Raw genomic sequence first — 24,045 nt, forward strand, 5'->3', positions numbered from 1 at the left:
GAAACGAATTTCAAAAGACCGTGGCCTCAGTAAAGAGTACACAAATCAATGGGTTAGGTCGACAACTGTTACTCTCTTGTCACATGCCGGGGTGGAGGCTAGAGAAATAGTAAAAATCACTTGCCACAAAAATGAACAAAGTTTGTCCTCTTACAATACTGAATCTTCCACCGCACAAAAGCGTCACTATTCTGCTATTTTACAAAATGATGCGCTCAACACATTTACCACAGCCTCAGCTTCAGTTTCCAAGCCTTTGAATATCTCACAAAATAGAAGGGCTGGGATGTCTGGATTTTTTCAAATTGAGGACAGTAATGTTGTGATAAATAATTATGTTCAGAATTAGGACTGCATTAAACATTGCAGCTTGGTCGACTTTTGGGAGGGGTGTGGAGGTGATTTATCAAATTTCAAACAAACGTGTTATGTATTCTTGTTTATGGATTTTCCTTTACATCTGTTAACAAAATAGACAAGATTAAATATTTGTTACAAGTTCTACGGTCGTATGTATTTATTTATTGTGTTTTTTTACTGTCAACAGGTGTTGACATTTCAACATTATCCACATACACAAAGTGGAACTATCCTGCCTGTTCACTCCTATTCCCTCTGCCTATTAAAAATAGTTCTAACTTTGAATACGTTTTAATCATGGTAGAATGGAAATAAACGTGCTCTGATTTCATTTTCGAAGTAGGTTATCGTGGATTTAACACAACTAAATGTTACATTTAAAATCTCACGCTAACGCGTTCGGCTTTAAATGACATTTAGCGGTGTTAAATCCATGATAACCTACCTCGAAAATGAAATCAGAGTATGTTTATCTCCTAAAGAACTGATTCCATGTGTACCTTCCATCGGTACCTTTAATGCTTTCCAAGTATAAGTAAATATCAATTTGGATTATTTCCTCATAGAACAATAGCATTAATAATATAGTAAGCAAGGTACCGACTTTAATTCTCGTTATGCTATTATTTTTAATAGATATCTTATAGACACTGTTCGTATACGACATAATATTATGTCTAGAAATGAAAGAAACGCCCATCCCCTCAAAATAATAATAATAAAAAAAATAAAAATAAATAGATGATAAACGAAACAAAAAAACAACAAAACTACACAGAAAACAAAAAAAACAAACAAAAACCAGAAAACAAACAACAACCCCCCCAAAAAAACAACAAAATCAACACCAAACAAACAGAAAACAAAACAACAAAACAAAACGAAAAACTAAACAGAAAACAAACAAATAATAAAATATAAAAATCCACAAACAAACAAACAAACAACCAACCAACCAAAACAAGCCAAACAAGAAAAATAAAGGAAAGGAAAGCACGAAACAAAAACAAACCAGAACAGAATAAAAAGAAGAACCCCCCCCCCCAAAAAAAAAAAAAAAAAAACAAAACAACAACAACAAAACAAAAAAAAAACAAAAAAAAACAAAAAACAAAAAACAAGCACAAAACCCCCTCCCCACAAAAAAACCAACCACAAAAGAAACTAACACTTTAAAAAAGTTCTTGCTTGTAAATAAACAACAACATCAGACACACCATATTCGTTGTACTTCCTGCTAGTACAGTAGTCCCGCACCGAATATCCGTCACTACCGGTGGCTTGACCCCACTTGCATCGCACATTGATGGCGAACTTCCGGGACACAGCTGCTCCACCGTCAGATTAGTGAAGGTCGAATTCTGAAGACTCGCTGGCGCGAAACACGTCACGTCTTTTGTCTGGAACTTTGGGGTGCTCTTCAGATATTTGAGTAGCCAGGCGAAGCTGCAGTCGCAGTTGAATCTCAAGGACCGCAGTTGGAAAGAATGGTCGTAGTCGTGCAGCTTGTCGAAGGTGTAGCAGCCGACCGCGGAGATGTTACTGCTGTAGATGCTGATGACGGATTTGATGTCCTGAAAAGCTCCAGCGCTGATCGAATCGATGTTTGCAAGGTACAGCGAGAATGAAGTCCTCAGCTCTAGGTTATCAAACGCGTAGGACTCTATGCTGGTGATGTTGATGCTGTAGATCGACAGCTGGTTGAAGCCCTTGACGTTGCTGAAGGCGTGCGGCTGGATGGTTTTGATGGTGGTCAGGTATAAGGACATACTGCTCTCCCTCTGGCCGGTGATGTTACAGAAAGCATAGCTCTCCACAGTTCCGATCACGCAGCTGTATAGGGTCAACGTTTTCATGTTGGTCTTCGCTCCGAACGCGCAGCCTTTGATGGTGCCAATCTGAGTGTTGGAGATGCTGATGACTTCAATGTTTGGCATGTCTCTGAAGGCTGCTGCAGGGATGTCCTTCAGGTTGGCGTTGTAGATGTTGAGCGACGTGGCGTCTGATGCGAATGGACGAGGAAACGACTGCAGATTTGGACAGGCGAGGTCATTCCCAGTCTGAACGCATCCTTCGGGAAGACAGCTGACAGTGTGTGGCGACAGTGTCAGGAGGAAGACCACAACCTGGTAAGAAAGTTACAGTTAAAATGTTTTGTTGTTTAACGACACCAGTAGAGCAAACTGATTTATCAATCATCGTTTCATGGGTAACAAATATTCGGTCATTTTTGACACGTTGTTTAAAGGAAACCCGCTACATTTGTTCCACGTTAGTAGCAAAGGATATTTTATATGCACCAGTCCACAAACATGGTAGCATATACCACGGTCACTGGGGCATTGGTTAGGATGGGAAAAAAAACCCTCAGCCAAAGAATGTGTCCACTGAGGTGATTCGATCCCACGATGCAACTATCTCAAACATGCGGAACGAAAGGGAAAATAATGTTTTGTCCATGAACACTTCTGTTGATTGATAGCTCAATTAGCGACCATAGGCTCCTATTGTTGTAGAGAGGGATAGGAGGTGGGGTGGGGGTGTTTTGGGGTGTGAGGTTTTTGTATTGGAGCAGACTAATTTTTGCCCGAATTAAACGACAAAAGGTGGTGGGTGTGGGTGGGTCGGGTGGTGAGGTGGAATTTGGCGTAGCTTCCCCCCTCTGTGTTGTACGCTTATGTTAGCGACACGGACCGGGTGACAGGCCTCAAGATATCTATCGTACCAGTGTGGCACTGAGACACTCGGTGGTGTTGTGGGTAAGGTAACGGCTGTTAGGTTGGTCTTCGTGACAAAATAATCAACAGAGTTCTGTAGGGACTAGTTAACGATTTTGTCACGAGCACACAATTTCGAGAGCACATTTCCAACTTAATTCGTTATTCTTTTGAGAATTGTTCAACGTGACTCCTCAATTATCTAATATTTGATATTTTTAATAAAAAAGAGTTAAAATAGCAAGGCATATTGAAAATCACAAACAAAACAAAAAACAAATAAAACAAAAACAAACAAGACAAGATCGTTTTGGTCCTGAGCCAAAAATTTGTTTTAGTTTTTTTAACGACACCACTAGAGCACATCGATTAATTTGGTAATTCTGACACGTAGTCATCAGAGGAAACCTGCTACATTTTTTTTCTAATGCAACAAGGGATCCTTTTTATGCACTTTTCCACAGACAGGATAGCACATACCACGGCCTTTGACCAGTTGTGATGCACTGGTCGGAACGAATAACACCAACCCAGTCATGTGAATGGATACACCGAGGTGGTTCGATCCTGCGACACAAGCACCTCAAGCGAGCACTCAACCGACTGAGTTAATCCCGCTCCTGGTCCTGGGCAAATTACAAGCAATGGGTTACTGGTATTTAATGTGATTTACATCTGAAACGTGTAACCAGTGTTTTACAATTTAGTATTCGACAGCCAATACACCACGACAGATATACCAAAGACTGTGGTATATGCTATCCTGTCTGTGAGATGGTGTGTATAAGAGATCTCTTGTTACTAATGGGGAAAAAAATGAAGCAGATTTTCTAAGACTATATGTCAACGTTACCAATGTTTGTCATCCAATAGCCGATGATTAATCCTTCAAGGTTCGCTAATTGTGTCGTTAAAAAACCACAAACTGTAACTTTAACTTTTAATTTTTTATAAATACTTTTTTTATTATTACATTCAGTGGCATCAGGTTTATAAGACTTAAATTACACGCTCGTTTGATGTTGCAGATTTGTAGACTAAAAGGCGTGTCATTGTGTACAATCGGTCTACTCCGTGTTGTGTTCTAATCCGAGACCTGAATACACAACAAGTTCAAATTGCAATGTTCTCGACTGTAAATTCTTGAAACGTGATCTACAGTTACAACTGTCACACGTAGGGATTAACCGGCGATAAGCGCATTCGTATGACGGTAGCGAGTTTCTAATTATATTCTGTTCTGGGCTGTCTGCCTGTCTTATGAACAAAACAGAATTTCATTTATTGTCACGGTTACATCAGAGGAAAGCACATAGCGATAGATTTAACGCAAATAGTCAAGACGACTTTATAAAAAAGAAAGATAAACACACACACGCACGCACGCACACACACGCACGCGCACACACACATATACATACACATACATACACACACATACATACACACACATACACACACACACACACACACACACACGCACGCACACACACACACACACACACACACACATATAAATCATCGCTCCACTGAATAATCCGATTGACAGTTCATTCAAGTTTTCTACGTGAGGAGACGGTGCATGCGACGGCATTGTTGCTAAAGTCGACGACAGTCACTTTTCGCACCCTTGTTTTGGCTTCGTACACAATAAATATAGCATATCTTACCGTAATTTCACTAGAAATCCATATTTCGTAAAAGGTACACTTTTTTAATCACAAGATTTTGTTCAAACACATCCAGGTGCATTAGTAATGTTAAAATAAATAAAAATTCAATAGCAATTTTACATTAGAATTTTTCCAAAAAGGAAACGTCATGTACCCAGTTTATGGTTATTGTAAGGAGATGCAAAGTGACATCATTGGAATACTGACGTCATTTAAATTCAAAATTAGCTGTATTATTACAATGCTGCGCCACATTAAAATAAAAACTAGTCTACTAACCTTGACCCATGTCAAATTCCTATAACAAGCAGACAACGCTGTTTACAGGTCGGTACTTTTTTTTTTTCATAATTCTGGACAAAATATCAATTTGAAGTTTTGAAAGATGAAAGAAGTAAAAGGTACCTTTTGTCAAATATATCATATCACAAAATTACGGTTGCAGATGTTTTATTTATTGAATAAGAATAAGAATTGTGTACGAAGCCAAAATAAGGGTCCAAAAAGTGACTGTCGTCGACCTTAACTATCGTGGATTAAAAGCTCGTTGGTTAGTAGTGTTCCCGTCTCAAGTTTTGGTATCGCGCTCATTAAATTGTAAATATTTGTCACCGTTTTCGTCTGTTTTCAGTTCAAATTTTCCACAAAATAGCATTTTAAACAAACCAAGCACAAACTTTGTTTACATATCGCGAATGGCATTCCCGGTAGGCGTAACCATGTGCTATAAATAGTAGCGTTGAATACGGTATAGTTCCGGCAGTTGAGTTGAATACGGAAATGTGTATTTCATTTTTGTATTCAGGGCTGTATTGATATAGTAAGATTTAATGGGTATGTAATAATATAATATAATAATAATAATAATAATAATAATAATAATAATAAAAAACCCCACATACATATAAATAAATAAATAAATAAATAAAATTACCTAAATAAACAAACAAATAATTAAATAAATGAAACAATTAAATCAATCCAATGAATAAATAAATAACAATACAACTACATGAGCAATGAATTACTCAAAAGAAATAAACAGAAAATGAAAAGTATCTGTTTTAAATTTGCGCACGTTTTTAAAATCACCAATACGTTTGCGTATTTAGAATTGCTGTAATATGTATATATTTGGTCTAGTCACGTACTATATATTAAGATAGTTTTCATGATGTTCTGTACATTTTGTACATATCATTAAATTATGAAATTCTTCAACAGCAGTATCATCATAATAGCATACGTTCAGTTTCTATTTTCATATAAGAATTATCGACTGGTAAAAGGGAAATGGAGAACCAGTTAAGGACATTAAAGTATGATGGACATTTCAACGTTTACTTAAATGTTCTCTTTTCTAAGTCATTCCTTTTATTTACAGCAATGTCACTTTTCCAGTATTGTAAAACCTGATCTAATTATCCTCTTTCAACAGCCTCAACCAATTCACTTATTCATTTTTTGGCTGGACACAAATATTATTCAGTCCGAGCTGATATAATATGTATGTGATATTTATAATCTATTTATAGTCAGTGCCAGATTGAATAAAATCGGAATATAACACTAGTAGTTGGGAAAACGCTTACTGATGACAATGTACGTGAACGTGAGTTGGAAATTAACATAAATCGTAATCATGATCATCGTAATGATGATGATGATGATGATGATGATGATGATGAAGATGAAGATGATAAATAATAATAATAATAATAATAATAATAATAATAATAATAAATAATAATAATAATTAATATTATTATTATTTTTAAAAATAAAAATAACAAATAAATAATACCAAACCAGTGTTGGACGATAGAAATGGTATGGTATATTAACTGCCGTGGTACGTTATGTTGTTCCCGCCCAGGCCAGTGTTGCACGATAGAAATGGTATGGTATATTAACTGCCGTGGTAAGTTATGTTGTTCCCGCCCAGGCCAGTGTTGCACGATAGAAATGGTATGGTATATTAACTGCCGTGGTACGTTATGTTGTTCCCGTCCAAACCAGTGTTGCACGATAGAAATGGTATGGTATATTAACTGCCGTGGTACGTTATGTTGTTCCCGCCCAGGCCAGTGTTGCACGATAGAAATGGTATGGTATATTAACTGCCGTGGTAAGTTATGTTGTTCCCGCCCAAACCAGTGTTGCACGATAGAAATGGTATGGTATATTAACTGCCGTGGTAAGTTATGTTGTTCCCGCCCAAACCAGTGTTGCACGATAGAAATGGTATGGTATATTAACTGCCGTGGTAAGTTATGTTGTTCCCGCCCAAACCAGTGTTGCACGATAGAAATGGTATGGTATATTAACTGCCGTGGTACGTTATGTTGTTCCCGCCCAGGCCAGTGTTGCACGATAGAAATGGTATGGTATATTAACTGCCGTGGTACGTTATGTTGTTCCCGCCCAAACCAGTGTTGCACGATAGAAATGGTATGGTATATTAACTGCCGTGGTACGTTATGTTGTTCCCGCCCAGGCCAGTGTTGCACGATAGAAATGGTATGGTATATTAACTGCCGTGGTACGTTATGTTGTTCCCGCCCAGGCCAGTGTTGCACGATAGAAATGGTATGGTATATTAACTGCCGTGGTACATTATGTTGTTCCCGCCCAGGCCAGTGTTGCACGATAGAAATGGTATGGTATATTAACTGCCGTGGTACGTTATGTTGTTCCCGCCCAGGCCAGTGTTGCACGATAGAAATGGTATGGTATATTAACTGCCGTGGTACGTTATGTTGTTCCCGCCCAGGCCAGTGTTGCACGATAGAAATGGTATGGTATATTAACTGCCGTGGTACGTTATGTTGTTCCCGCCCAAACCAGTGTTGCACGATAGAAATGGTATGGTATATTAACTGCCGTGGTACGTTATGTTGTTCCCGCCCAAACCAGTGTTGCACGATAGAAATGGTATGGTATATTAACTGCCGTGGTACGTTATGTTGTTCCCGCCCAGGCCAGTGTTGCACGATAGAAATGGTATGGTATATTAACTGCCGTGGTACGTTATGTTGTTCCCGCCCAGGCCAGTGTTGCACGATAGAAATGGTATGGTATATTAACTGCCGTGGTACGTTATGTTGTTCCCGCCCAGGCCAGTGTTGCACGATAGAAATGGTATGGTATATTAACTGCCGTGGTACGTTATGTTGTTCCCGCCCAGGCCAGTGTTGCACGATAGAAATGGTATGGTATATTAACTGCCGTGGTAAGTTATGTTGTTCCCGCCCAAACCAGTGTTGCACGATAGAAATGGTACGGTATATTAACTGCCGTGGTAAGTTATGTTGTTCCCGCCCAGGCCAGTGTTGCACGATAGAAATGGTACGGTATATTAACTGCCGTGGTAAGTTATGTTGTTCCCGCCCAGGCCAGTGTTGCACGATAGAAATGGTATGGTATATTAACTGCCGTGGTAAGTTATGTTGTTCCCGCCCAGGCCAGTGTTGCACGATAGAAATGGTATGGTATATTAACTGCCGTGGTAAGTTATGTTGTTCCCGCCCAGGCCAGTGTTGCACGATAGAAATGGTATGGTATATTAACTGCCGTGGTAAGTTATGTTGTTCCCGCCCAGGCCAGTGTTGCACGATAGAAATGGTATGGTATATTAACTGCCGTGGTACGTTATGTTGTTCCCGCCCAGGCCAGTGTTGCACGATAGAAATGGTATGGTATATTAACTGCCGTGGTACGTTATGTTGTTCCCGCCCAGGCCAGTGTTGCACGATAGAAATGGTATGGTATATTAACTGCCGTGGTACGTTATGTTGTTCCCGCCCAGGCCAGTGTTGCACGATAGAAATGGTATGGTATATTAACTGCCGTGGTACGTTATGTTGTTCCCGCCCAAACCAGTGTTGCACGATAGAAATGGTATGGTATATTAACTGCCGTGGTACGTTATGTTGTTCCCGCCCAAACCAGTGTTGCACGATAGAAATGGTATGGTATATTAACTGCCGTGGTACGTTATGTTGTTCCCGCCCAGGCCAGTGTTGCACGATAGAAATGGTATGGTATATTAACTGCCGTGGTACGTTATGTTGTTCCCGCCCAGGCCAGTGTTGCACGATAGAAATGGTATGGTATATTAACTGCCGTGGTACGTTATGTTGTTCCCGCCCAGGCCAGTGTTGCACGATAGAAATGGTATGGTATATTAACTGCCGTGGTACGTTATGTTGTTCCCGCCCAGGCCAGTGTTGCACGATAGAAATGGTATGGTATATTAACTGCCGTGGTAAGTTATGTTGTTCCCGCCCAAACCAGTGTTGCACGATAGAAATGGTATGGTATATTAACTGCCGTGGTAAGTTATGTTGTTCCCGCCCAGGCCAGTGTTGCACGATAGAAATGGTATGGTATATTAACTGCCGTGGTAAGTTATGTTGTTCCCGCCCAGGCCAGTGTTGCACGATAGAAATGGTATGGTATATTAACTGCCGTGGTAAGTTATGTTGTTCCCGCCCAGGCCAGTGTTGCACGATAGAAATGGTATGGTATATTAACTGCCGTGGTAAGTTATGTTGTTCCCGTCCAGGCCAGTGTTGCACGATAGAAATGGTATGGTATATTAACTGCCGTGGTACGTTATGTTGTTCCCGCCCAGGCCAGTGTTGCACGATAGAAATGGTATGGTATATTAACTGCCGTGGTACGTTATGTTGTTCCCGCCCAGGCCAGTGTTGCACGATAGAAATGGTATGGTATATTAACTGCCGTGGTACGTTATGTTGTTCCCGCCCAAACCAGTGTTGCACGATAGAAATGGTATGGTATATTAACTGCCGTGGTACGTTATGTTGTTCCCGCCCAAACCAGTGTTGCACGATAGAAATGGTATGGTATATTAACTGCCGTGGTACGTTATGTTGTTCCCGCCCAAACCAGTGTTGCACGATAGAAATGGTATGGTATATTAACTGCCGTGGTACGTTATGTTGTTCCCGCCCAAACCAGTGTTGCACGATAGAAATGGTATGGTATATTAACTGCCGTGGTACGTTATGTTGTTCCCGCCCAAACCAGTGTTGCACGATAGAAATGGTATGGTATATTAACTGCCGTGGTACGTTATGTTGTTCCCGCCCAAACCAGTGTTGCACGATAGAAATGGTATGGTATATTAACTGCCGTGGTACGTTATGTTGTTCCCGCCCAGGCCAGTGTTGCACGATAGAAATGGTATGGTATATTAACTGCCGTGGTAAGTTATGTTTTCCCGCCCAGGCCAGTGTTGCACGATAGAAATGGTATGGTATATTAACTGCCGTGGTACGTTATGTTGTTCCCGCCCAAACCAGTGTTGCACGATAGAAATGGTATGGTATATTAACTGCCGTGGTACGTTATGTTGTTCCCGCCCAAACCAGTGTTGCACGATAGAAATGGTATGGTATATTAACTGCCGTGGTACGTTATGTTGTTCCCGCCCAAACCAGTGTTGCACGATAGAAATGGTATGGTATATTAACTGCCGTGGTACGTTATGTTGTTCCCGCCCAAACCAGTGTTGCACGATAGAAATGGTATGGTATATTAACTGCCGTGGTACGTTATGTTGTTCCCGCCCAAACCAGTGTTGCACGATAGAAATGGTATGGTATATTAACTGCCGTGGTACGTTATGTTGTTCCCGCCCAAACCAGTGTTGCACGATAGAAATGGTATGGTATATTAACTGCCGTGGTACGTTATGTTGTTCCCGCCCAGGCCAGTGTTGCACGATAGAAATGGTATGGTATATTAACTGCCGTGGTACGTTATGTTGTTCCCGCCCAGGCCAGTGTTGCACGATAGAAATGGTATGGTATATTAACTGCCGTGGTAAGTTATGTTGTTCCCTCCCAGGCCAGTGTTGCACGATAGAAATGGTATGGTATATTAACTGCCGTGGTAAGTTATGTTGTTCCCGCCCAAACCAGTGTTGCACGATAGAAATGGTATGGTATATTAACTGCCGTGGTACGTTATGTTGTTCCCGCCCAAACCAGTGTTGCACGATAGAAATGGTATGGTATATTAACTGCCGTGGTACGTTATGTTGTTCCCGCCCAGGCCAGTGTTGCACGATAGAAATGGTATGGTATATTAACTGCCGTGGTACGTTATGTTGTTCCCGCCCAGGCCAGTGTTAATCAATGCTAACAACCATTAATGTAGCAGGTTTCTGCACAACGACTACATGTCGAAATTACCTAATATTTGACAGCCAATACCCGACGATTGGTTAATCAATGCTAACAACCATTAATGTAGCAGGTTTCTGCACAACGACTACATGTCGAAATTACCTAATATTTGACAGCCAATACCCGACGATTGGTTAATCAATGCTAACAACCATTAATGTAGCAGGTTTCTGCACAACGACTACATGTCGAAATTACCTAATATTTGACAGCCAATACCCGACGATTGGTTAATCAATGCTAACAACCATTAATGTAGCAGGTTTCTGCACAACGACTACATGTCGAAATTACCTAATATTTGACAGCCAATACCCGACGATTGGTTAATCAGTGCTAACAACCATTAATGTAGCAGGTTTCTGCACAACGACTACATGTCGAAATTACCTAATATTTGACAGCCAATACCCGACGATTGGTTAATCAATGCTAACAACCATTAATGTAGCAGGTTTCTGCACAACGACTACATGTCGAAATTACCTAATATTTGACAGCCAATACCCGACGATTGGTTAATCAATGCTAACAACCATTAATGTAGCAGGTTTCTGCACAAAGACTACATGTCGAAATTACTTTCAATATTTGACAGCCAATACCCGACTATTGGTCAATCAATGTGATCTAGTGGTGTCATAAACAATACCCATTAAAGGGACATTCCTGAGTTTGCTGCATTGTAAGATGTTTCCGACTAATAAAATATTTTTACGATTAAACTTACATATTAAATATATCTTCTTGTTTAGAATATCAGTGTCTGTATAGTCAATGTGTTTCTGGTCGTCTTAATATTTGTAAGAAGTCCAAACTGGATTTTGTCTTCAAATAATTTCGTACGTACAAACAAAAAAGATATTTTAGGAAATAAAGTTAAATTTGACCTAGTACAAATATTAGAACAACCAGAAACACGTTTAATATACAGCCACTAATATTTTTATGTATTTACAATTGTTAAAAAGTCTTTGTTAGTCGATAACATCTTAAAATTGCAGCAAATTCAGGAATATCCCTTTAAGTCCTCTGATGGACAAGCAGTCCATATATCAGGGATCATATGTATGACCAGGCCAGCGTGCTTCAACCTTAAGAACGAACATAAATGACACTAATTGATCTACTATGAAGTTTCCTCATTTTCTGAAACCTAACATTTCCTATAAAAATCCTCAATAACAATTAGTTTATACTTACAGTGAACGCACTCTGACACTTGAGAACCTCCATGTTCCCCTGTGCTGTATACTCTGACGTATGAAACAGACCCACTGCACACAATTTACTATATTATGCTCATCCACCCATGGCACAGAGAAGTCTTCCGCCCATCATACCTTTGTGTGTTCTTGAATATTGAAGGTTAATATGTTCATGACAGAACAGCTAGGCCATGCCTTGTAGCGTCACTGTTTTACTAAACAATTTAATACATGTCACCGTGAACAAAACTGGCTTTTGTTTCTTATTTGCAACCTTTCTGTTTGTAAATATATGCAGTAAAATTGGGTATGAGGTTTTTCAAAAAGTAGGATTTAAATTCATCCTTAAATGTATTCAGAATTAAAGCACGTTTTCCTGGAAACACACCATAGCTATTTACGTTACGCACCAACCACTATTGTAATTGTATTTTCTAAATACTTCCTTTTGACTTGACTTTGAAAAGAAAAGGAATGAAAGTTGTTTTGGAAATAACAACAGTATTCGGTTTCATTTACACTTTGTAAAACTGTTGGTCAATATATAATTAAAACAGCAATACCCATAGTCCCAAATGGAATTTGAAAATGTATAGTCTTCATTAGTAGGCTACGATATTCTATATATTTGATTATTCTTTTGTTAATGCGACTCTGTTTTAAGAACTCCAGTAGCAGATATATGCACTGTGGGTGAGCATTGCTGTTTTATGTTCTTGCTCTGTCTTTGTTTCTGTCTCTCTCTGTCTCCTCTCCCTCCCTCTCCCTCTCTCTCTCTCTCTCTCTCTCTCTCTCTCTCTCTCTCTCTCTCTCTCTCTCTCTCTCTCTCTCTCTCTCTCTCTCTCTCTCCGTATGTGTGTGTATCTCTCCCTCTACTCCCTCCTCTCTCTTTCTCCCTCTATCTCTGCAACGCACACACATGCAACCCTGGCTATTAAGAAAATGGTCATGGAAATATTTGCCGTGGAAAAATAGTCTCCACAGCATTTCCCACGTCAGCTTTGCAATTAAATTATAGGAGAGAAATGTAATATGTCAATATTACAAACATAAATATTAAAGGAAAGGCAAAATAATTCCCGCGGAAAATTAAAAACACCACGGAAATTCCTACGGCATGGCAAAATTGCCGAGGTTAAATGCTAGGGTTGCACATGGTACATACGCACAAAACAATCTTACACCTTGACGGACACCCTATTTTGCACGGGTCTGGTCTGTGCCATACCCCTTCCACAAACACATTAAAAATTATCATTTGTAAGCCAGGGTAGACAGTAATTGATGGTTTTATATTAAATTTATATTTAAAGATGCAATCGGACGTAAGATTTGGAAATATAATACACCCAGTATGGTCATTAAGTCACGTTCGCATGAGGTAACTTCCTGCTAGAGACATTGTTGATCGACATTTGAGAAATGGTTGACAAAGAGACGTCTGGCAAGAAAGCTTTTTAGCAACAAAACAACAAAGAAAAACCCCTCATACTATCTTAACATCAATAGTTTACATTCCTATCGAAGCGGGATTTAGCCCACCGGTTATAGCACTCAGCACTGAGTCAAAATAAGACGCAAGCTACATCACTAGAGGTTGTTACTGCGGGCCTCGCAAGTTCACGGTAGAGTAGTTCCATTCATACTCTGCATCCTGTATATCCAAGGTTATAGTATGTACTCTCCATTCTGTTGGAAAATACATATAAAATATGCCTTGCTGCTACTGGAAAGCAGTAACCAATGTGATGAGAGTAGGTCTCCAGAGTTCCATCACACACACACACACACACACACACACACACACACACACACACACACAAACACACGCACGCGCACGCGCACGCGTACATACACACGCACACACACACGCACACACACACACACATACACACACACACACACACATAACTGAAAAAAGTAAATCACATACTTTGATTACACTGGATATGCAAGCTATTATATGACAAACAGACAAACACAGACGGACACAGACAGACACAGAAAAATCTAAATCATAAATCTAAACTAAACCAGCCACTCCATACGGTGGTGTATTTACGAGACACTGAGTGGGTAACGTAATACATGCACAAGAAAACTAACACCATCTCGTAGTGCTGCACATTGTTTTCTAAGTTTATGAAGCACGCATAATTCAAAAAGGTATAAAGGTGACTAGATCGCATGTGTGTAAAAAGACACTACAACGAAGTGGGCTCGAAACACGGTTCACTGAAGCTACATTTCGTCTTTCTTCGATATATAGACCGGCCTCGGTGGCGTCGTGGTTAGGTCATCGGTCTACAGGCTGGTAGGTACTGGGTTCGGATTCCAGTCGAGGCATGGGATTTTTAATCCAGATATCGACTCCAAACCCTGAGCGAGTGCTCCGCAAGGCTCAATGAGTAGGTGTAAACCACTTGCACCGACCAGTGATCCATAACTGGTTCAACAAAGGCCATGGTTTGTGCTATCCTGCCTGTGGGAAGCGCAAATAAAAGATCCCTTGCTGCTAATCGGAAAGAGTAGCCCATGTAGTGGCGACAGCGGGTTTCCTCTCAAAATCTGTGTGGTCCTTAACCATATGTCTGACGCCATATAACCGTAAATAAAATGTGTTGAGTGCGTCGTTAAATAAAACATTTCTTTCTTTCTTCGATATATACTTAACTCCAAAAGAAACGCGAAAATTTTAAAATATTAAAAAACCCACATTTGAATAAACTATGTACAAATCGATTAAGTTGACCAATAGCCATCTTGTCAGCGTATCCAATTCCACATAACGCATGAAAAAAACGAGTACAGTGTGACGTCACGCACGTGCTGAAATTGACGACCAAAATCGATCTGGAATGCAAAACGGGTGGATCATGAAAGATGCGAATTGCACGTGAAACACTACCAGGCCTGGGTATAAAAGAAACGCCAGACAGCAATGTTCAACTCATTTTACGAGTAGCGATACAACGATGCCACGACTTAACGCTGATTCCAGACATAGAGCTTTGGGGAATTTGGAGGCCGGAATGGATGCCAGGCGGGTTGCACGTGCTTTCGGTGTCCATGTCTCGACAATCTACCGTCTCATAGACCGATTTCTACAGAACAACAACGTCGTCGACCGTCCACGTAGCGGCCGTCCCAGAGTGACGTCACAGCGCCAGGACCGTTACATCGTCCGAACTCACATGCGTGATCGGTTCGTACCAGCCACCCCAACAGCCCGGCAGACAGTGGGAACCCACAACCGCCCCGTTTCCTACACCACGGTACGACGTCGTCTGATCGCCATCCATCTGAACTGTCGTCGACCGTACATTGGACAACGTCTCACACAGCGACACCGCCTTGCACGACACAACTGGGCTGTTCTGCATCGACAGTGGCGGAACCGACAGTGGCAGAACATCGTCTTCTCCGACGAAAGCCGCTACTGCTTAGATAGGGCCGACGGTCGTATGAGGGTGTGGAGGCGTCGAGGTGAGCGCTTCACAGATGCGTGTGTTATGGAGAGGGACCGTTGGGGAGGGCCTTCCGTCATGCTGTGGGGTGCCATATCCTGGGGACGTCGTGTACAACCTGTCATCTTCGACAACAACGGCCGAGGACGCGGCAGGGGCGTCACAGCACAGCGCTACATCGACGAAGTGCTCACGCCTGTGGTGGTGCCTTTTTTCGCGGGTCACCGTCAGATGGTTTACCAGCACGACAACGCCAGGCCACACACGGCACGGGCCACCCAGGCATTCCTGGCACAGCACAACATCATCACAATGGACTGGCCAGCTTTAAGCCCGGATCTGAACCCCATCGAGCACTTGTGGGACGAGGTTCAGCGCATGATGAACCAACGCCCTGCTCCCGTGGTGACACAGCAGCAACTCCGCCAGGCCGTCGTGGACACCTACAACAACGTGCCCAGGGCCTTCATCAGGAACCTCTTCCTCTCCATGGGTAGGAGGTGTGCGGCGGTCATGGCCAGCAATGGCGGACACACCCGCTATTAGTGGACATGTTTGAGTGGCATGTGACGCCATTGAAGAAGCGCCATGGCCTTGACATTTCAAATGACAATGCGACCTCGATTTTTAACATGTCAATAACATGAAATCTCATCTTTACGAATTGTTTAAGTTTTTCATAGAAACGATTATTTTAAGAACTTTGGGACGTATTTCAATGAGTGCACTCAAAACCTCCAATCTACGTATTCGCGTTTCTTTTGGAGTTAAGTATATATATCTGGAAATTAATGAAGCACCATTTAAATTGACCATGCGACTTATACTTCGCAAGCAAGTGTGGACATGTCTTGGATACAAAACACTGAAATTAATGTCCTGAGTATGCAGAGGACACTGAAACACATTGACAGTAACCGACACTGTAGTTACATCAACATTTAATGCATTCCGGGGAAAAAGTTAGGTGAGAGCTTTATCACTGTGCTACGTGCCAAGAGAGAAAGCCTAAATAGGCATGCCAATTTATGTTAATTACGTATGGAGCTGGGATCACACTTGTGTGTTCCTCATAAGTAACGCATTTATGCCATCTAGTAGGATACAACACATGTAAAACGTCTTAATACCTACTTTAAACCCCGCCTGCACAGACAGCTATTTCCCTGGTCTCTCTCTCTCTCTCTCTCTCTCTCTCTCTCTCTCTCTCTCTCTCTCTCTCTCTCTCTCTCTCTCTCTCTCTCTCTCTCTCTCTATAATGATTTCCCTAGAAATTAGGCAAGGCATGGTAGTGCAAACACTTTTGGGGCATTTTCACCATTTTCGGGGCACTTGTTTTTCATTAAAAATATACAAAAATTAATTGAAATAAACATTAATATAATTTATGTGCTTGCTTTAGTAAATAAATGGCAAAAAATATAAAAGGCATATTTTATTAAACACCGAATCGCCCACAAATTGCAGATTAACCACGATGCGCTCTGAGCTATTGAGGCATCCATACAAAGGATGCTCTTCAACTGAACCTCATGCATGGGGCCTACAGTGGTTGACGTAAACGCATTACGAAGAGGCTGACAAACCAGTTCAGACAACATTGAATTATTAATCATCGGCTGACACGTAGTCTCAGAGAGGAAACCCGCTACATAGGATAGCACATATCAAGGCATTTGATATACCAGTCGTTGTGCACTAGCTAGAATGAGGAATAGCCCAATGGGTCGAATGACGGGGATCGATCCTAGACAGACCACGCATCAAAAGAGTTCTTTTCAACTGGGCTACGTCCGCCCTTATTAAATTCAAATTCCTGTGTCTATATAGTCATTTGAAATTAGTACATGGCAAAATAATAATAATAATAATAATAATAATAACAATAATAATGTATACACACACACACACACACACACACACACACACACACACACACACACACACACACACACACACATTGCCCGTAAAACGTTTTTCAACACGTCAACACTCAATACAAAATAACTAATACAAAATAACTTATGCACAAGTCCATGACATTCAATAAGAAAATTATAGATGCTCGTTTTAAGAAACAAAAACTAATCCAACACCGAGACGAAACACAATATGTGTACGAGGAAGTGTATTACGGTGACTTGGCATTTTAAGCCGTCGTTTTGTTCTCATGGATATGAGGTGAGTAACAAGTTCCCTGTTCGTCATGCACAAAGAAGTCCAAGGTATAGCTTTTAAAGTGCAGCGGCTGCATCTGCATTCTTTATGACGACCAGGGAGACTGAATATATTTATGACATTGATAGTCTATGTAAAGGCGGCTCCACACGGTACGAGAACCAGGGAGACTGAATATATTTATGACATTGATAGTCTATGTAAAGGCGACTCCACACGGTACGAGAACCAGGGAGACTGAATACATTTATGACATTGATAGTCTATGTAAAGGCGGCTCCACACGGTACGAGAACCAGGGAGACTGAATATATTTATGACATTGATAGTCTATGTAAAGGCGGCTCCACACGGTACGAGAACCAGGGAGACTGTATATATTTATGACATTGATAGTCTATGTAAAGGCGACTCCACACGGTACGAGAAGCTTGTACGAAAATAGCCGATTGTGACAAGACAGACACTACGATGTCATCAGTTGTTATGCAATTAGCTCGAGTGTCATCTAGCCCTTCCCTTTGTTTACATGTTGTCGATGACAAGGGGAGGGCTAGAGGACACTCGAGCTACCATGCAATCAGTTGCTATCGTACGAGACACACGTATCGTTTGGCGTCGCCTTAAGTCCATATGAAACTTTTAAAGTTTGTTCTGTTTAACAACAACACTAGATCACACTGATTTATTAATCATCGAATATTGCATATCAAACATTTGAAAATTCTGACATATGACATATGACAATGTGCTCTAGTCATCTGGAGGGGTTCGATCTACCACCACAGCACCTCAAAGCCGATGATTAATAAATCAATGTGCTCTAGTCATCTGGAGGGGTTCGATCTACCACCACAGCACCTCAAAGCCGATGATTAATAAATCAATGTGCTCTAGTCATCTGGAGGGGTTCGATCTACCACCACAGCACCTCAAAGCCGATGATTAATAAATCAATGTGCTCTAGTCATCTGGAGGGGTTCGATCTACCACCACAGCACCTCAAAGCCGATGATTAATAAATCAATGTGCTCTAGTCATCTGGAGGGGTTCGATCTACCACCACATCACCTCAAAGCCGATGATTAATAAATCAATGTGCTCTAGTCATCTGGAGGGGTTCGATCTACCACCACATCACCTCAAAGCCGATGATTAATAAATCAATGTGCTCTAGTCATCTGGAGGGGTTCGATCTACCACCACAGCACCTCAAAGCCGATGATTAATAAATCAATGTGCTCTAGTCATCTGGAGGGGTTCGATCTACCACCACAGCACCTCAAAGCCGATGATTAATAAATCAATGTGCTCTAGTCATCTGGAGGGGTTCGATCTACCACCACAGCACCTCAAAGCCGATGATTAATAAATCAATGTGCTCTAGTCATCTGGAGGGGTTCGATCTACCACCACAGCACCTCAAAGCCGATGATTAATAAATCAATGTGCTCTAGTCATCTGGAGGGGTTCGATCTACCACCACAGCATCTCAAAGCCGATGATTAATAAATCAATGTGCTCTAGTCATCTGGAGGGGTTCGATCTACCACCACAGCATCTCAAAGCCGATGATTAATAAATCAATGTGCTCTAGTCATCTGGAGGGGTTCGATCTACCACCACAGCATCTCAAAGCCGATGATTAATAAATCAATGTGCTCTAGTCATCTGGAGGGGTTCGATCTACCACCACAGCACCTCAAAGCCGATGATTAATAAATCAATGTGCTCTTGTCATCTGGAGGGGTTCGATCTACCACCACAGCACCTCAAAGCCGATGATTAATAAAACAATGTGCTCTAGTCATCTGGAGGGGTTCGATCTACCACCACAGCACCTCAAAGCCGATGATTAATAAATCAATGTGCTCTAGTCATCTGGAGGGGTTCGATCTACCACCACAGCATCTCAAAGCCGATGATTAATAAATCAATGTGCTCTAGTCATCTGGAGGGGTTCGATCTACCACCACAGCACCTCAAAGCCGATGATTAATAAATCAATGTGCTCTTGTCATCTGGAGGGGTTCGATCTACCACCACAGCACCTCAAAGCCGATGATTAATAAAACAATGTGCTCTAGTCATCTGGAGGGGTTCGATCTACCACCACAGCACCTCAAAGCCGATGATTAATAAATCAATGTGCTCTAGTCATCTGGAGGGGTTCGATCTACCACCACAGCATCTCAAAGCCGATGATTAATAAATCAATGTGCTCTAGTCATCTGGAGGGGTTCGATCTACCACCACATCACCTCAAAGCCGATGATTAATAAATCAATGTGCTCTTGTCATCTGGAGGGGTTCGATCTACCACCACAGCATCTCAAAGCCGATGATTAATAAATCAATGTGCTCTAGTCATCTGGAGGGTTCGATCTACCACCACAGCATCTCAAACCAATGTGCTCTAGTCATCTGGAGTTCGATCTACCACCACATCACCTCAAAGCCGATGATTAATAAATCAATGTGCTCTAGTCATCTGGAGGGGTTCGATCTACCACCACAGCACCTCAAAGCCGATGATTAATAAATCAATGTGCTCTAGTCATCTGGAGGGGTTCGATCTACCACCACAGCACCTCAAAGCCGATGATTAATAAATCAATGTGCTCTAGTCATCTGGAGGGGTTCGATCTACCACCACAGCACCTCAAAGCCGATGATTAATAAATCAATGTGCTCTAGTCATCTGGAGGGGTTCGATCTACCACCACAGCACCTCAAAGCCGATGATTAATAAAACAATGTGCTCTAGTCATCTGGAGGGGTTCGATCTACCACCACAGCACCTCAAAGCCGATGATTAATAAATCAATGTGCTCTAGTCATCTGGAGGGGTTCGATCTACCACCACAGCATCTCAAAGCCGATGATTAATAAATCAATAGTGGAGGGGTTCGATCTCTATGATTAATAAATCAATGTGCTCTTGTCATCTGGAGGGGTTCGATCTACCACCACAGCACCTCAAAGCCGATGATTAATAAAACAATGTGCTCTAGTCATCTGGAGGGGTTCGATCTACCACCACAGCACCTCAAAGCCGATGATTAATAAATCAATGTGCTCTAGTCATCTGGAGGGGTTCGATCTACCACCACAGCATCTCAAAGCCGATGATTAATAAATCAATGTGCTCTAGTCATCTGGAGGGGTTCGATCTACCACCACAGCATCTCAAAGCCGATGATTAATAAATCAATGTGCTCTAGTCATCTGGAGGGGTTCGATCTACCACCACAGCATCTCAAAGCCGATGATTAATAAAACAATGTGCTCTAGTCATCTGGAGGGGTTCGATCTACCACCACAGCTAGTAGCCGATGATTAATAAAACAATGTGCTCTAGTCATCTGGAGGGGTTCGATCTACCACCACAGCTCAAAGCCGATGATTAATAAATCAACACTGGAGGGGTTCGATCTACCACCACAGCACCTCAAAGCCGATGATTAATAAAACAATCTAGTCATCTGGAGGGGTTCGATCTACCACCACAGCACCTCAAAGCCGATGATTAATAAATCAATGTGCTCTAGTCATCTGGAGGGGTTCGATCTACCACCACATCACCTCAAAGCCGATGATTAATAAATCAATGTGCTCTAGTCATCTGGAGGGGTTCGATCTACCACCACAGCACCTCAAAGCCGATGATTAATAAATCAATGTGCTCTTGTCATCTGGAGGGGTTCGATCTACCACCACAGCACCTCAAAGCCGATGATTAATAAAACAATGTGCTCTAGTCATCTGGAGGGGTTCGATCTACCACCACAGCACCTCAAAGCCGATGATTAATAAAACAATGTGCTCTAGTCATCTGGAGGGGTTCGATCTACCACCACAGCATCTCAAAGCCGATGATTAATAAATCAATGTGCTCTCTAGTCGTGTTGATAAACAAAACAAACTTTAAAATTAAATTCGTTATTTTCCATTAATAGCAAGGAATCTTGTATATACACCGTTAGATATACATGCTAGTACATAGCACGGCTTTGATACACCAATTGCTGAGTTACACTGGTTGGAATGAGAAATATCCAAGTTGTCCCACCAACGAGGATCGATCCTAGATTGATCGCGCATCAGTTTTGCGCTTTACCACAGGACTGTGTCCCACACCCCTCCCACCGTTGGCAGGAAACGACAGAGACAGAGAGACAGAGAGAGAAGGAGAGAGATGGAGCGAGAGAGAGAGAGAGAGAGAGAGAGAGAGAGAGAGAGAGAGAGAGAGAGAGAGAGAGAGAGAGAGAGAGAGAGAGAGATTGAGAGATAATGTGGAATTCGCTGCCAGTAAAATGCTTAACTTCCTGATACTACGATTGAGGGTTTTGGTTGCAGTCAGTATTTGCTGTTAATATTTATGTGATCCCTTATTTCTTTCAGTTGGTACATTTTCCCCATGTGGTGGTCACGCGCGCGTATATTGTGGTGCTGTTCTCTATACTACAAGTTTAATCAATTTCTTTTAGAAAAAAGTTCTCTTTAGCTCTCAATAGTTTTCTAGAGTAAAGTAAGAATTATCGATATAACCTTCCATGAAAGAAAACGAATCTCAAGTGTTTAGTCAATACAGTAATGGGAAGACACCTATTAAATGGCAGATAAGCTGTGGCCATCTTTAGTATACTATATCGATTTCTAATAACCCCGCTTGACAAAACATGAATGGTGATGATATAATGCAGTTACGGACTGGTACTCAGCTTCCAGGTTCAAAAGCGCTTTTCCTGCCCCGAGTCAGACCACCGATCATATCGGAGGCCGGACTCGGGGTAGGCGTGTTCGAAACCATAAAGGTATATGAGCACGTTAAAAACATATCAAAGTCAAAAGCGCTGTGACATTACCGACACACACGGAACGCAACTTTCGGTACTTGTGTTATATTCAAAAAAATACGTGAAGAGGGGAAGAGACGGACTGACAAGTAACGTTATACTGATTAACACTAAAGATCGCACAAAAACATATTATTAAGTTTTAGACTCGTACCAACTCACATAATACATGTATTTTGGCATGAACTTTAATATGTATAATATCCTGAATGCAAATGGTGGAACAGTCAGGGCAAATGTTAACCAATTCAAGTTTGTTTTGTTTAACGACACTACTAGAGCACATTGATTTATAAATCATCGGCTATTGAATGTTAAACATTAGGTAATTTTTACATAGACTCCTAGAGAGGAAACGATACATTGTTTTCGTTAGTAGCGAGACATATTTCATATGCACCATCCCACAGTCTTTGATATACTGGTCGTGGTGCACTGACTGAAACGAAACAATAGCACAGTGTGCCCACCAACCGGGATCGATCCTAGACCGACAGTGCACCACTGGGCCACGTCCCACTCTAAACGGACTATAAAGGCAGAATCATGGTAGTACTAAACAAAATAACTTCCGGCTGGGTCAAAGTTCAAGGTGCACCGAACATTTGATAGCGAAGTGAACACCACAAGTCCTATGATTGGTTATAAATGTGAGAGTGTTGGTTGTGAGAACAAAAAATAGTTTCATCTGGGCAAAAAATATATGCAATTTTATTTCATCTACTACCACTGTGTCAAGTAGCCTTATACTTGAAACATGTACGGGGTACCTGTGAAAAAAGTACTAGAATTTTGTACGGAACTAGGGTAGTAAAAGACGCTACTCGTTATCTCAGAAATGAGCAACTTGACCCCCATTTTTTCTGATTCACTTTAAGGGTGAAGGGTGGTAGTATTTACATCCGTGGCGTTTGTGTCGGTTGATACGCTGCAGGTAGGAGATTTAGCCACATATGTTACTGTTGTCGTCTATGGGATTTGATTTGGTAGTATACACCCTGATACGGATTACACGACTTGAAGTGCAACTAACACAGTGTATTCTCCGCTTTAGTTAATACAATAATATGTCATGTCTAACGACACCACTAAAAGACACTGAGGGATTGATATTCGGCGAATGGATGTCGAACATTTGGTAATTCTGATACATGATCTTGAAAGGAAACACTCTGAATGTTCCCATTAAGAGCAAGGGATCTGTTTTTATGCACTTGCCCATAGACATGAAAAAACCCTTTTGGTATACCAGTTGCGAGGCGCTTGATGGGAAGGGAAATCCCAATTAGTAAGATAGACGCCGAGGGTTAGCTGGTTTAGACATCTTCGAGGATTTAGCCGATACGGGTACTCGAACTCTTCAAC

General features: G+C 41.5%; 1 protein-coding gene across 1 annotated transcript; it reads right to left on the reverse strand.

Annotated features, from left to right (window-relative positions):
* Positions 1 to 1,456: 1,456 nt before the first annotated feature.
* LOC121377688 (slit homolog 1 protein-like) lies at positions 1,457 to 12,209 on the reverse strand. The gene is made up of 2 exons (XM_041505767.1): positions 12,172 to 12,209; positions 1,457 to 2,486 (listed from the first exon to the last, which is right to left on the reverse strand). The coding sequence occupies exons 1-2, from the start codon at positions 12,202 to 12,204 to the stop codon at positions 1,533 to 1,535; spliced, it is 987 nt and encodes a 328-aa protein (XP_041361701.1). The 5' UTR covers positions 12,205 to 12,209; the 3' UTR covers positions 1,457 to 1,532.
* Positions 12,210 to 24,045: the final 11,836 nt, after the last annotated feature.

The sequence above is a fragment of the Gigantopelta aegis genome, chromosome 7, assembly GCF_016097555.1.
Source record: "Gigantopelta aegis isolate Gae_Host chromosome 7, Gae_host_genome, whole genome shotgun sequence".
NCBI lineage: Eukaryota > Metazoa > Mollusca > Gastropoda > Neomphalida > Peltospiridae > Gigantopelta > Gigantopelta aegis.